The sequence below is a fragment of the Talpa occidentalis genome, unplaced genomic scaffold (assembly GCF_014898055.3).
Source record: "Talpa occidentalis isolate TD23 unplaced genomic scaffold, MPIMG_talOcc4v2.1 talOcc4.8, whole genome shotgun sequence".
Classification (NCBI taxonomy): Eukaryota; Metazoa; Chordata; class Mammalia; order Eulipotyphla; family Talpidae; genus Talpa; species Talpa occidentalis.
In genome coordinates this window covers 67,444,556-67,458,397 of record NW_023605194.1, presented here as the reverse complement: position 1 = coordinate 67,458,397, position 13,842 = coordinate 67,444,556, and the positions used below count along the sequence as shown (strand labels likewise).

At 40.3% G+C, this 13,842-nt stretch overlaps 1 protein-coding gene across 5 annotated transcripts in view; it reads right to left on the bottom strand.

Annotated features, from left to right (window-relative positions):
- The window catches only part of DGCR8 (DGCR8 microprocessor complex subunit), a 38,071-nt gene that overhangs the window by 9,893 nt on the left and 14,336 nt on the right, over nt 1-13,842 (bottom strand). For 4 of the 5 annotated variants that reach the window (XM_037497397.2, XM_037497398.2, XM_037497400.2 and 1 more), the window contains exons 8-9: nt 13,677-13,775; nt 11,909-11,991 (exon numbers count right to left, since the gene is read on the bottom strand). In XM_037497397.2, the coding sequence (XP_037353294.1) occupies nt 11,909-11,991; nt 13,677-13,775 (182 nt within the window). The remainder of the gene's footprint in view (nt 1-11,908; nt 11,992-13,676; nt 13,776-13,842) is intronic. The other variant, XM_054690587.1, reaches the window with a different exon arrangement.

Below are 13,842 nucleotides of genomic sequence, written 5' to 3'. Positions count from 1 at the left end.
CTTGTATGCTACCTTGGAACCAGGCTCTCCCAACATTGCCCTTACCCACCCTAGAGAATTTTCAGTTATCAAATCAATCCTACTTTACTTTAATTACCATAAATTTTAACACAATAATATCCATAAGCAAGCGTGATGTGGGTTCCTATAAGCTTAGACAGGTATGTGCCCTCCAGGGTTCAATGACAGAGCCAGCTGAGTTTCCAAATGCTATACCAGTGCACAGTCCCATCCTCTGGAAAGGCTGCCAGAGCCATGCACCCTGTGACTGCCCATGTGCAGGCTGTCCCCAGCACCAGAACCACAACATGCCCCCATGTCTCTGCCACTCCCCATAAAAGAGCAGGGCTGCAGCTCAGTCGGGACAGTGAGGTGAAACCTACACAGTTCAGGACCATAACTCCAACAACCCATCCTAGGAGTTTTGGGAGGCTGAAAGTGGGGATCTAAGTAAAGGGTTCTCAAACATAAGCTCTAGCTTTCCAGTTAGGTCATTCAGAAATAAATTTGAAAATGTGACTTTTCCTGGAGCAGCTACTTCTTTTGAGGCTGTACCTCTGCTCTATCTGTGGCCCATCCACAACAAAATGAGTTACATAAAGTGCAGAAAACATTAGAAACTTGAAAGCAGTTTAACACTCTATGGACATTTTACTGTATTTTATACACTGAATAAAAGATCAGGAAAAAGAATTTTTTTTAAAAAGGATTTATTATTTATACAAGAACCAGGGGGTACAGGCCAGATGCGCAAGAGGGTGAGAGGATTCACCAGAGACAGAGCAGGGAACAGAACAGACAGACTAAATACACTGCTGAGGGGAGCAGCGGGCGTGACAGGAGAGGTCTGCCACGCCATGAGGGACCCTTGCCAGCCAGCCGGGATGAACTGGCACTGCAGAGGCTGCGGACAGCTTCACAGTGTGGTGCTCAACCGCCTGTGCCACCAGGGGAGGCCCTCAGAAAATATTTTTAAAAGCAACCTGAAGCACTTCTGGAGAGGCAGGACAAGGACCTCAAAAACAACTTTCAAAAAAAGCAAATTTGCTTTCAAAAAAGTAGCTTGTTTCAAAAAAGCAACAAGCAAAACAAAACCCAACCTTCTGCTCTTCACCTGCTCTTCACAAGAAACTCACCCTATAAACAAAGACAGGTATTCGTCTGTAAAATGGGGGGGTTAAAAAAAATTTTTTTTAATGGAAAAAAAAAAATAAACAAAGACAGGCAGAGACTCAAAGGTTGGAAGACAGTTATACAATCAAATGGCAACCAAAAAAAAATAACAAAATCAAGACCGGCTATTCTCACAGCTGATAAAATACTCTGAATTAAGAAAGGTAGTAAGAGATAAAGGAGGACAATATATTATGCTTAAGGGTCTAAAACAAGAAACAGCACTCAAAAATATATGCACCAAACGATGCAGTATGGAGATACATAAGACACTTAATAACAGAACATAAGAGAGACACTGGTAATACAATAAACTAGAGGACCTTAATACCCCACTTCCAGGGCCTCCCTGGTGGCACAAGCGCCGCACTATGAAGCAATCCTCAGCCTCTGTAGCACAAGTTCTATCCCCAGCAGGCCAGGGAACAACCCACATGGCGAGGCAGACCTCTCCTATCTCGCCCACTGCTCCCCTCAGCAGTGTACTTCACTCAATCTGCCTGTTCTGTTCCCCACTCTTGTCTCTGGTGAATCCTCTCACCCCCACATCTCTGGCCTATACCCCAGCTCTTGTATGCATAAATAAATAAATCTTTTTAAAAAAAACCTCACTTCCAATAATGGTGGTATCAAATAGGCAAAGTACAAGGAAACAAGTTTTAAATGAGGAATTGGACCAAATAGGTCTAACAGACATCAATAGTACACCCCAAAACTGCTGTACAAACATTTTTTTCAAGTATACATGGACTATCTTCAAGAATACACCATATCTTGGGACACGAGACAACTGTCAATTAAACCACCAAAAATCAAAATTATATCCAGTACCTTCTCTAGCCACAGTGGCATAAAACTAGAAATCAACTATAAGAAAAGAACACAACAATGAACACATGGAAACTGAAGAACATGTTGCTTAATAGTAACTGGATAAAAGAGGAAATCAAAGCAGAAATTTAAAAATACCCTAACACAAATAAAAAATGATGGTAAAAATTAACTCAATCTATGGGATGTAGCAAAAAGGATCTTAAGGGGGAAGATACTTACAATACAGACTCATAATAAAAAGAAAAATCCCAAATAAAGATCCTAATATTACATCTGAAACAACTTGAAAAAGACAAACAAATAAAACCTTAAGTTAGAAGCAGGAGATAATGAAAATGAGAGAGGAAATAAATGAAAGAGATCAAAAGGAACACACACAAAATCAGTGAAATAAGAGCGGGTTCTTTGAGAAGATAAAGAAATAGATAAACCTTTAGTTTGGCAAATAAACAGAGAGAAACTGTTAATAAACTAAATCACAAATGAAAAAGGAGAAATCACTACAGATAGCACAGAAATATAAAAGATAATAAAAGACTACTATGAACAACTATGTGCCAATAAATTCAATAATCTTGAAGAAATGGATAAATTTCTAGATCAACATAATCTACCAAAACTAACTCAAGAAAAAACAGAGGACTGAACAAAACAGTCACATGGAAACTGAAACAGTAATGAAAAGGCTTTCAGGATTAGAGGGCTTTACAAATGAATTCAATCAAACTTTTAAAGAAAAAAGTAATGCCAACTTTGTTCAAATTGTTTTTAAAATACAAGGAATGGTACCTAATGTGTTATGAGGTCAACATTACCTTAATACTGAAAATCAGACAAAGCGCAAGAAAATTATAAACCAATATCCCAGATGAATATCAATGTAAAAATCTTCAACAAAAACTAGCAAATCAAATTCAATAGTATATCACACCATAATTGAGTGGGATTCATCCTAAGGATACAAGGATGGGTTAATGCATATACATCAATTAATGATATACAACGTATCAACAAAAGTAATATAATACCATTAGAAAGAAAGCATTTGATAAGATTTACCACACATTTATGATAAGCACTCTAAGATGGGAATATACTAGAACAGATGATAACCTTGATATACTAGAGATCATATATCACAAACCAACAGTAAATACTCAATGGTGAAAAACTGAAAGTTTTCCCCAAAAGATCCAGCACAAGACAAGGATGCCCACTGTCACCAACTCTGTTTAACCTAGTACCGTAACCAGTGGCTGAAGCCAAAAGACTGTTACAGATGGTGCCCTCTGGAAGGGGTGAGGGTAGTTAGCCCCAGGGAAAATGCTAAGAAGTTATCGCATTTTGGGGTGGAGTGACAGATAAAAAATATAAGGGACTGCAAAGCAGCCAAGTATTCAGTCTTTCGGGATTCAGCATTTTCGGATCTTCAGCACTTGGGGGTCAGCAGATTTCTGTCCCCACCACACCAATCTTACAGAAGGCTGTTGTGGGCCTCTGAAGGTGGAGGTCTCCAGCCAACTGCAGAGAGGAAAAGTTAAAAGGCTTTGCTAGTAGCCAAGTGACTGAAACTGTTCCGGTTTTTGCTACTGTTGCAGCCTGACAGAAAAGGTGAAGACCCAGAACCGGGTGCCTTGCTGAACTGCATGAATGTGGCTGTCTGTCTGGTTGTTTAGCCACTACAGCTACTGTTTTGAGTGTCGCTTGTCTGGTGCTGTGCTGGGGCATCTCGGCAGCTCCAGGAGCATCCCCTGTTGTGTCTTCTGTTGTCTTCTTGAGTTGGAACCTGGCCTAGAGTCTTGCTGCTGCGTGCTCCAGGTTAACAGTGGCAGGAAGACGCTATCTGGGACACGTGGCCTATTGTTTGGGAGAGGAGCAGGAAGTGGCAGGAATACGCCATCTTAGTTGCATTTTTTCAGACCTGAAAAACACTGGACACTGCTTCAGGTAAGGTAAAGGGCCATTTTAGGCCTCAGTAACTCCTTGTTTTTCCCTTGCCTGTTATATAAATCCCATTGTTGTTGTTCCCAGAGCCCGAGTAGTCTTGCAATTGTGTGCGCGGGAAAGAACTCAGACAGTGACCGGTAAACGATTTGGGCAATGTCCTTAGCCAGTGTAGTGCCCCTTGTTGCCCTGTATCATTACTATAGGTTTTGGCCAGAGGTATCAGACAAACACAGGTAATAAACACAGGAACCCAAGTAGGCAAAAAAAGAAATAAAATTATCACCATTCATAGATCATGTTATATAGCGAAGAGCCTAAAAACTCCTTCAAAAATTTATTGTAACAATAAATGAATACAGTGAAGTGGCAGGCCACAAAATCAACATACAAATTTCCATACATCTCTTATATACAAACAGCAAGAAAGCAAAAGAAACTAAGAAAATAACCCCATTTGTAATTGCTTCAAAAAGAATTAAATACCTTGAATTCAGACAGGAAATAAAAGATGTAGGACTTAACAATATAAGTATCAATAGATTAAGGAGATTCTGTGCTCATGGACTGGGAAGAATCAATATAATCAAAATTACTGTCTTGCTTAAAATGATATACATATTTAATGCAATCCCCATCAAATTTCCAGCAATAATCTTTCCAAGAAACTCAACAAAAAAAACTGAAATTAATCAAATTGCAAAGGCAAACCTTAAAAAAGAGAAATGGAGGGCCTCCCCGGTGGCGCAGCGGTTGAATGCTGGGTTGCGAAGCTGCCCGCAGCCTATGTGGCCCCGGTTCGATCCCCAGCTGCTCCCCGGCTGCTCCCCGGCCACCGCAGAAGGGTCCCGCATGGCGCGCAGACCTTTCCTGCCACCCGCTGCTCTCCTCAGCAGTGTACCTCGGTCCTTCTGCCTGCTCTGCTCCCTGCTCTGGCTCTGGTGAATTCTCTCACCCTCCCGCGCTTCTGACTGTACCCAGTGCTTGTATGTATAACAAACAAACGAACAACAAACAAATAAATCTTTAAAAAAAAAAGAGAGAAATGGAGGACCTCCCCAGTGGCGCAGCGGTTGAGCGCTGGGTTGCGAAGCTGCCCGCAGCCTCTGCAGCACCGGTTCGATAGCCAGCTGCTCCCCGGCCACTGGAGGAGAGTCCCACATGGTGTGCAGACCCCTCCTGCGCCCGCTGCTCCCCTCAGCATTGTACTTCTGTCCTTCTGCCTGCTCTGCTCCCCACTCTAGTGAATTCTCTCACCCTCCCACACTTCTGACTGTACCCAGCGCTTGTATAATTTTTTTTTTGAAAAAAAGAGAAATGGAGGTATCATATTACCTGACTCCAAACTTTATTATAAAGCAACAATACTAAAATCAACACGTTATTGGCACAGAAAGATACAAGGACCAACAGAACAGAAGCAAAAGTCCAGAAATAAATCCAGGCATATATCAGCACCTAATTTATGATAAAACATCCATGACCATAAATTGGGGAAAAGAAAGTCTCTTTAATAAATAGTGCTGGGCCTGGAAACAACCCAAATGCCCAAAAATAGATGACTGGATCAAGAAGATGTGGTATATATACACAATGAAGTATTATTCAGCAATCAAAAAAGATAAACTCATGCCATTCATAGCAACTTGGATGGAGCTAGAGAAATTATGCTCAGTGAACTAAATCAGACGGTAAAAGTAAAGTATCAGATGGTTTCACTTATAGCAGAAATATAGGGGGATCAAATAAGATATCAATGTAAAAAATAACAGTACAAAACACAGCAAAGCAAAAACAGACAATCAAAAATCAGAGACATACTGCAGGGGAGGATGCAGGGAAGAGATCAGAGGGAGGGAGGGAGGGAGGAGCACAGGGGACTGAGGTGATGGTGCACGGGTACACTGGTGAAGGAATTTCTATGGGGACTACACCTGAGGGGGTGGGAGGAAGCAAATACTATTTAAAAATGAACAATGATGTAAAAAATAAATTTAAAAATAAATGGTGCTGGGAAAATTGGAAAGAAACATAAAAGAATAAAGTTAAATTACTTGCTAATACTAGCAACAAAAATGAATTCCAAATGGAATAAAGATTTAGTTATTAGATCTGCCCTTTTTCTTTATTTTTTTTTTAAAGATTTATATATTGGGCCTCCCCGTTGGCACAGCAGGCTAAGCACAACACTGTGAAGCTGTCCACAGCCTCTGCAGCGCTGGTTCGATTCCCGGCCAGCCAGGGAGATACCCACCTGGCACACTGCTCCCCTCAGCAGTGCTTTCGGTCCATCTGCCGGTTCTCCTCCCTGCTCTGTCTCTGGTGAATCCTCTCACTCTCCTGCACCTCTGGCCTGTACCCCAGCTCTTGTATAAATAAATAATATCTTTTAAAATAAAAAGATTATTCATACAAGAACTGGAGTCTAGGCCGGAGGTGCTGGGGGGTGACAGGATTAACCAGAGACAAGGGTGGGCAGCAGAACAGGTAGATCCACTGAAATACACTGCTCAGAGTAGCAGCAGGCTTTAAAGACAGGAGAGGTCTACTGTGCCATGTGAGTTAGCTCCCTGGCTGGGGATCAAACTCATGCCAAAATGGCTGGTGACAGCTTGATAGGACTGTGTCTAACCCCTGCACTACCAGGGAGGCCCTGCCCTTTTGGAAATCTGGACAAACATAAGGTAGAAAGCCATGTGAATATGCAAAACAGTGAACGTCAAATCAAAGAAAGACCTGGAACAGATCCTTCATTCACAGTGGATAGAAAAAAACCAAGCCTGGTTACATCTTGCCATTCTAGGGCTTCCAGCCTCCAGAATTGTAAGAGGAAATTTCTGTTGTTTAAGCCACTCAGTTTGGGATACTTTGTTACAGCAGCACTAACAAACTAACAGTTACTAAACAGGGAACAACAATAACAAATGGCAAAACCACAGAGATGCCATATGATGTTATTTCAAATAACTAAATTCAAATAAAAAATATTACAAGAATAAAATGCACAGGTCATACATGGTGGAGGGGAGGGCCACAGGAGGAAGCAGTCAATATAAACTTTCTAGTAGGACAGGAAGTTGGACTTACTAGACAAAGACTTTAAATCAGCTATAATAAATATGTTCAATAACAACAACAAATGGTCATAGACGAGTATAAGATCAAGTCTCAACAAATAGGGAATATCAATAACATCACAGAAATCAGAAAATTTTCAGAAGAGGTTAATAGCAGATTCTAGCAGGTAAACCGCACATTTAAATATAGGCTAGTTGGTATTATCCAATCTGAGAAACAAAAGAAAAAACAATGAAGGGAAAAGAAAGAACAGTCTCAGAGACCTCAGTACATCATGAAGTATGCCTATTTACATATAATGGGAAAAAGAATATTTGAAGAATGATAGTTAAACTTCCCAAGGGTAAGCACATAGATATCTAGAAAGCTCAAACAATTCTAAAAAGAACAAATTGAAAGAAATTCACACCTAGACAACTGTGGCCAAAGCCAAAGAGAATCTCGAAACCAGTGAGAGAAGCAACTCATCAATACAAGTGAACCTCAGTAAGGTAACAGCTGTCTTCTCATTTATTAGAGACCATAAAGCCAATTTCCAGTATATATATATTTAAAAAAGAATGCCAACCAAGAATCCTATATTTAGCAAATTATGTTTCAAAAATGAAAGAGAAGCACCTCCCTGGTGGCGCAGGTGGTTGAGCACAGCACTATGAAGCTGTCTACAGTCTCTGCAGTGCCAGTTCGATCCCTACCAGCCTCGGAGTAACCCACATGGCATGGCAGACCTCTCCTGTCTCACCTGCTGCTCCGCTCAGTAGTGTATTTTGTCAGTCTGCCTGTTCTGTTCCCTGATCTGTCTCTGGTGAATCCTCTCACCCTCCCACACATCTGGCCTGTACCCCAGTTCTTGTATAAATAAAATAAATCTTAAAAAAAAAGAGAGAAATTAAGACATTCTCAGATAAAACAAAAACAGGGAGACTCCCTTGCTAGCAGGACTGTTTCCCAAGAAATACTAAAGAATCTTTACACTGAAATAAAAGGACACCAAATCCTGGGCCTCCCTGGTTGTGTTATTAAGACACAACCTATGAAGCTATCCGCAGCCATTGCAGCATCAGTTCAATTCCCAGCCAGGGAGCTACCCACATGGCACAGTAGACCTCTCCTGACTCGCCCCCTGTTCCCCTCAGCAGTGTATTTCAGTCAATCTGCCTGTTCTGCTCCCCATTCTGTCTCTCATGAATCCTCTCACCCCTCATCCCTCTGGCCTATACGCAAGATCTTGTATGCATAAATAAATCAATCTTTAAAAAAAAAAAAAAAAAGGGACACTAAATCCACACACACAAGAGCACAGCAAAAGGAAGAGGTAAAGGTAATTACATAGGCAAGTAAAAGACAATAAAATGTAATTATAAACATATGTTGCTGGGCATAAAAAATATAAAGATATAATTGAGACAGTAACCATCTGAAGATGGGAGGGAAACAAAATACAGGCACAATTTTTTTACATTCAACTGAAATTAGTTGGTGTTAATTAAATTAGTTGACAAAATATTGTTTTCAATTTAGAAAACCCAAGGAAAACCACTGAGAAAATTAAAAAAACATGAGAATTAAAACTGTACATTAGAAAATAACACAAAGTAGGTAACTGAATTTAATGCCCTCCCATGTGTCTAATGGAGGAAGTGAGGAACAAAAAAACAAATAGCATAATAGCAAATATAAATTCTACCTTATTGGTGATTGTATTAAATGTAAATTGATTAAACCCTCTCATTAAAAGGCAGAGATTAAAAGATGGATAAAAACAAAATTCAATTACATGCTGTGTTAAGAGAGGTAGTTTAGATTCAAAAACAAACAGGCTGAAAGTAAACAAATGGACCAATATAGCACATAAACAGTAATTAAAAGAGAATAGGAGCACCTATACTAGTATCAGATAAATGGACTCTAAAGCAACAACTGTTACCTGAAATAAAGAATATTTTATAATGACAAAAAACATTTTATAACGACATCACGATGATGAAATTATCATTAAATATAAACTACTCTCAATATTGCTAACACACACACACACACAGTGTCAGGAGTTAAAGCAGACCCCACAGGTTAAGGGGTCAGTCCCACAAGACTGCCACCACCACATCAGATGCCAATTTAAATCTAAGCTATAACTATACTTCTAGCCAATCAACTATAAATTGGAGGCTCCCACAATTCGCCCCTCAGGTTCAATAATTTGCTAGAGAAGCCCATAAGACTCAGGTAAACGATTTACTTATTATTGGTTTACTAGTTTATTATAAAATGATACAATTCAGAAATAGGTAGAAAAGACACTTAGGACAAATTACAAGGAAAGAAATAAGCTTCCACTCCATGCCTCTCTAAGTGTGTCACCTTCCCAGCACCTCAATGTGTCCACCAACTCAGAAGTCCTCTGAACCACTTTAGGGTTTGTTTGTTTTTTTAATGGAGACTTTACAATGTAGGCATGACTAATTAAGTCACTGACTATCAGTTATTAGGTCAACATCCAGCACCTCTCTCCTCCACAGACCTTGGGGTGAGGCACAAAGTTGCAACCCTCTAACTACTCATCAGTTCCCCAGCCACCCTCCCCCTTATCCTTAGGCATTTTACAAATGTCAGGTGTGATAGAAAGGGGTTTATTCAGAATGAGAAAAGACATTCCTTTAAACTTTATCAATATGCAGTTACTTCAAGAACTAGGAAAAAAACCCAAATATTTTATTATTGTTTATCAGAGGTTTGCACCGAGAACTATGTATGATGACCAAAGTGTATTTCTTATACCACAAAATCATAGATATGCATGACCCTAACAACAGATCCAAAATACAAGAAGCAAAAACTGACAGAAGTGATGGTACAAACAATTCAACAATAGTTGAAGAATTCAATACACCTCTCAATAATGGATAGAAAAACTAGGCAGAACTAGGAAATAGAACAATAATTTTAAGATGATTTAACTGAAATCCTACAAACGGTATTCTCAAACCATAATGGAATTAGGTATCAGTAATTCACACATATATGAAAAAAGTAATAAACTCTCTTAAGAGAGCCGTTGGTTCACTGAAGAATTCACAAGGGAAATTAAAAATATTTTCAGATGCATTAAAACAGAAATACGACATCCTAAAGCTTAACGAATACAGTTATAGTAGTAAACAGAAGAAAACATATGGCCATAAGTACCACATTTAAAAAGGTCTCAAATTAATACTCTTACTTTAAGATACTAGAAGAAGTAACTATACGTGAGGCTGGCTAAATGAAAATATTAAAAGTTAGAGCAGAAATAAGAGGAACAGAAAACTAAAAATCCAAAGAGAAAGCTGGACCTTTGAAAAGGTAAACAATATTGACAAAACCTTAATTAGACTAATCAAGAGGGAATAAAACCTCAAACTGCTAAAATCAGGAATAAAGGCGGGAACAACACAACCTTACTGACATAAAAAGAGTCAAAATACTACAAACAGGGCCTCCCCAGTGTTGCAGCGCTGTGAAGCTGTCCACAGCCTCCGCAGCACCGGTTCAATTCCTGGCCAGCCAGGGAGAAGCCCACATGATGAGGCAGACCTCTCCTGTCTCGCCCGCTGCTCCCCTCAGTAGTGCTTTTGGTCCATTGGCCTGTTCTGCTCCCCTCTCTCTCTGTCTCTGCTGAATCCTCTCACCCTCCCACGACTCTGGCCTGTACCCCAGCTCTTGTATAAATAAAAAATAAATCTTAAAAAAAAAAATACTACAAATGCCAATTAATTAAAGTAGATCAACTGGAAAAAATGCCTAGAAAGATGCACAAACAAAAATTGGCTTAAGAAACAGAAATTCTTTTTTCTTTGTTTTTTTTTCCCCAAGTAATAGAAAATCTAAATAGATGCATGGCAAGTAAAATAATTGAATAAGTAATTAAATAACTTCAAGGAAAAGTGCAGACCTAGGTGGTTTCACTGAAAATTCCATAAAACATTCAAAAAATTAATACCAACTCTTATTCAAGTATTCCACACAACAGAAGAGAAAGGAACATTTTCCAATGCCAGAATTACCCAAATACCAACACTAGACAGACACACAAGAAGCTACAAATCAGTACCTTTCATAAATATGACTGCAAAAATTCAGCAAAGCTAGCAAGCCAGATCCAGTAACATGTAAAAATGTTTATACCATGACCATGCGGAATTTATTACAGAAATGCATAGTCTGATTAACATTCTAAAATCAATGTTATATCTACCACTACATTAGTGAAGTAAAATACCACATAATCATCCCAACAGAAGCAGAAAAAAAAGTTCCTGATAAAAATTTTCAGTAAACCAGAAACAGAAGGAAACTTCATCAATCTGATAACAGTCAACCCAGCATACTAAGTGAAAGAGGCCAGTCACAAAGGACTTCACGTATTGATATGAAATGTCCAGAATTGGTAAAGCCATTGAGATAGAAAGTAAATTAGTAATTGCCACAGGTTGAAACACTGGGAGACAGAGAAAATAGGGAGTGACTGCTAACAGGTACAAGGTTTCTTTTTAGGAGTGATAAAAATATTCTCAGATTAGATTGTTATGATTGAACAAGTCAATACACAAAGAAGCACTTAATGTAGTTTGAAAGGGTAAAAGCTATGACAGAAATCATATAAACCAAAATATAACCTGTATCTCAACGGCTCATTCTAACAACAGACCTACTGGAAGCAGAGTTGATCACTTCCAATAACATTTATCATGCACAATCAATTTCTTACTATCCACTGCAAAACATAGGGCACAAAAATCTCTAAAAAGTATGATCAAGTTTACTTGAACAAAATCACCTAGAGCTTGGATGATTAAATCTTTGAACATAGGCCGAATAGGGCAGGATCCCTGACACTCACCTCCAGCTCTTCACTGTCTTTGGGTTTTTCCTCAGAGGTCTGTTTAACAAAGTCAGGGATAAGGATTTCCAGCGTGGCTCGGGCTATGAAAAGAAAAATCCCAGGGTAAGAGCATGGACCCAGTCCTCTTCCCATTCACTGCTCACTGCACATAGGTTTCTGTGCAGGGCTACAGTTCCCACAGCTCAAGGGCAGAGAAAGAGCTCTGGGAAGCAGCAACAGTTAGGGCCAACAGAAGACATCCCGAGAAGAGACAGTCAAGCAAGCACCAGGCTGCAGGCCACTTCACAAGCACACCAACCATGTGTGCTTTTGCCTGGAGATTACTTGTAGCGGGCCAGGGAAGACAGAGCTGTGTCAGAGGAATCATTGTGGTGGCACGAGGGCAAACGGCACAGGAAGACCTGGATGGAGAGGGGAGGACTAAGGGCTGAGCAGGCTGAGGAAACAGTGGCAGGGAGAAGCAGTCAGTTGGATGGATACTCTGGATTAAGCAGCTGCCCCCTGGAGGTACAGAGCACAAAGATGGCTCCTTGATGAACACAAGCCCAGAGTGAACAAGGCAACCACTTGCCACTGGGGCGGGAATCCAAAGCAACTCGGGAGGGTAGGGGTGTTGTATGTGAAACCACTTAGGGTTAAACTGTGAGCAATACACTGGGGCTGAGAAGTCTAGAGTACAGCTGTTATTTGGGCAGAGGAAGTGGGTCTCCAACCTGGGGAGAAGTGCAGCAGAGCCATGCCCACACAGGGCCTACTATCTGTGTTATCTGCTCCCTATCACAGTCACATCCAGTCGTTGAGCTGAAAGTCTTTTGGCAGAATCCCTCTACAATGGACAGCAGGCCTTCCTGGACTGGGGTGGAATGTAAACTCACCAAAGTCCCACTGAAGGAAGGATAGTAATGAATCATTCTAATCCTTAGTATACACCATCACAAGAAAGCAACACCAAGGGAAACCCTAAGTCCCATGAACAAAAGCAGTCACTGACCCCAAGGCCTACTTAGACTGTGATAAAATTGACACACTTTTCAGAAGAGCAGAACTGCTCTGGAAAACAAAATGGCAATGATAGAAATTTTGAGATTTAATCCATGGATGTCAGGGCGTAGGGTCAAACACCCACACTGCAATGTGGTCCACTCTCCAGAGAGGTCAAATAATCCTGATGGTGGGGCAAAATGGCTTCTTAGAAAGAGTGCCCACTACCAGTGCTGAGAATGAAAGTGAATAGCAAGTACATGGTCAAAAAGAGCAATGGATTTTAACCAAGAAACATATGCTTTCCCAGGAATCTGCTATGCTATGCTCAGTGAATAGTAGCCCCAAATTTGGAGTAGAGGACTCAGGAAATAGTCCTCATAAATGTCAAAACCACTCAATGAAAAAGTTAACAGCATGCTGATCCACCTGCTTCTTGTCTTCTAGTAAGCCAACATTTTGCTCGATTTAAACACACACCCACTCTAGAATGTATGTTGAGTATACCCTGGCATCAGTGACTGGCAGGATAAGGGCAGGAGATTCTGGCCCAGCTGCCAATGTATAGGGAAAGGACCGTCTACTTTTATAGCTCACATATTACTTTCTCTGAATCAGTTCCAATGAGCACATCATTTTTAAAACTCAAAGCAGAAGATGAGATAAATAAAATCAGTTTGCTCCACCCACATCCCAACCTGCAGCTAGCTCAGCCCTCCCTAGCCAATGGGAGGGCAGATCCAGTAGACAGTATGGGTCTCTGACACCCAACCAAGGACATTACCAGCTTTATTCTTCGCAAGTTTTTTGCTGCTTGCAGTTCCAGATCCATAGGTCACACCATCAATGGTCACGGAGGCACCAAAAGGTTCACTTGGATTCTCTTAAAATTAAAATTACTGTTTTAAAATACACTAGCCAAGGCATTGAAAGGATGCACACACATATAC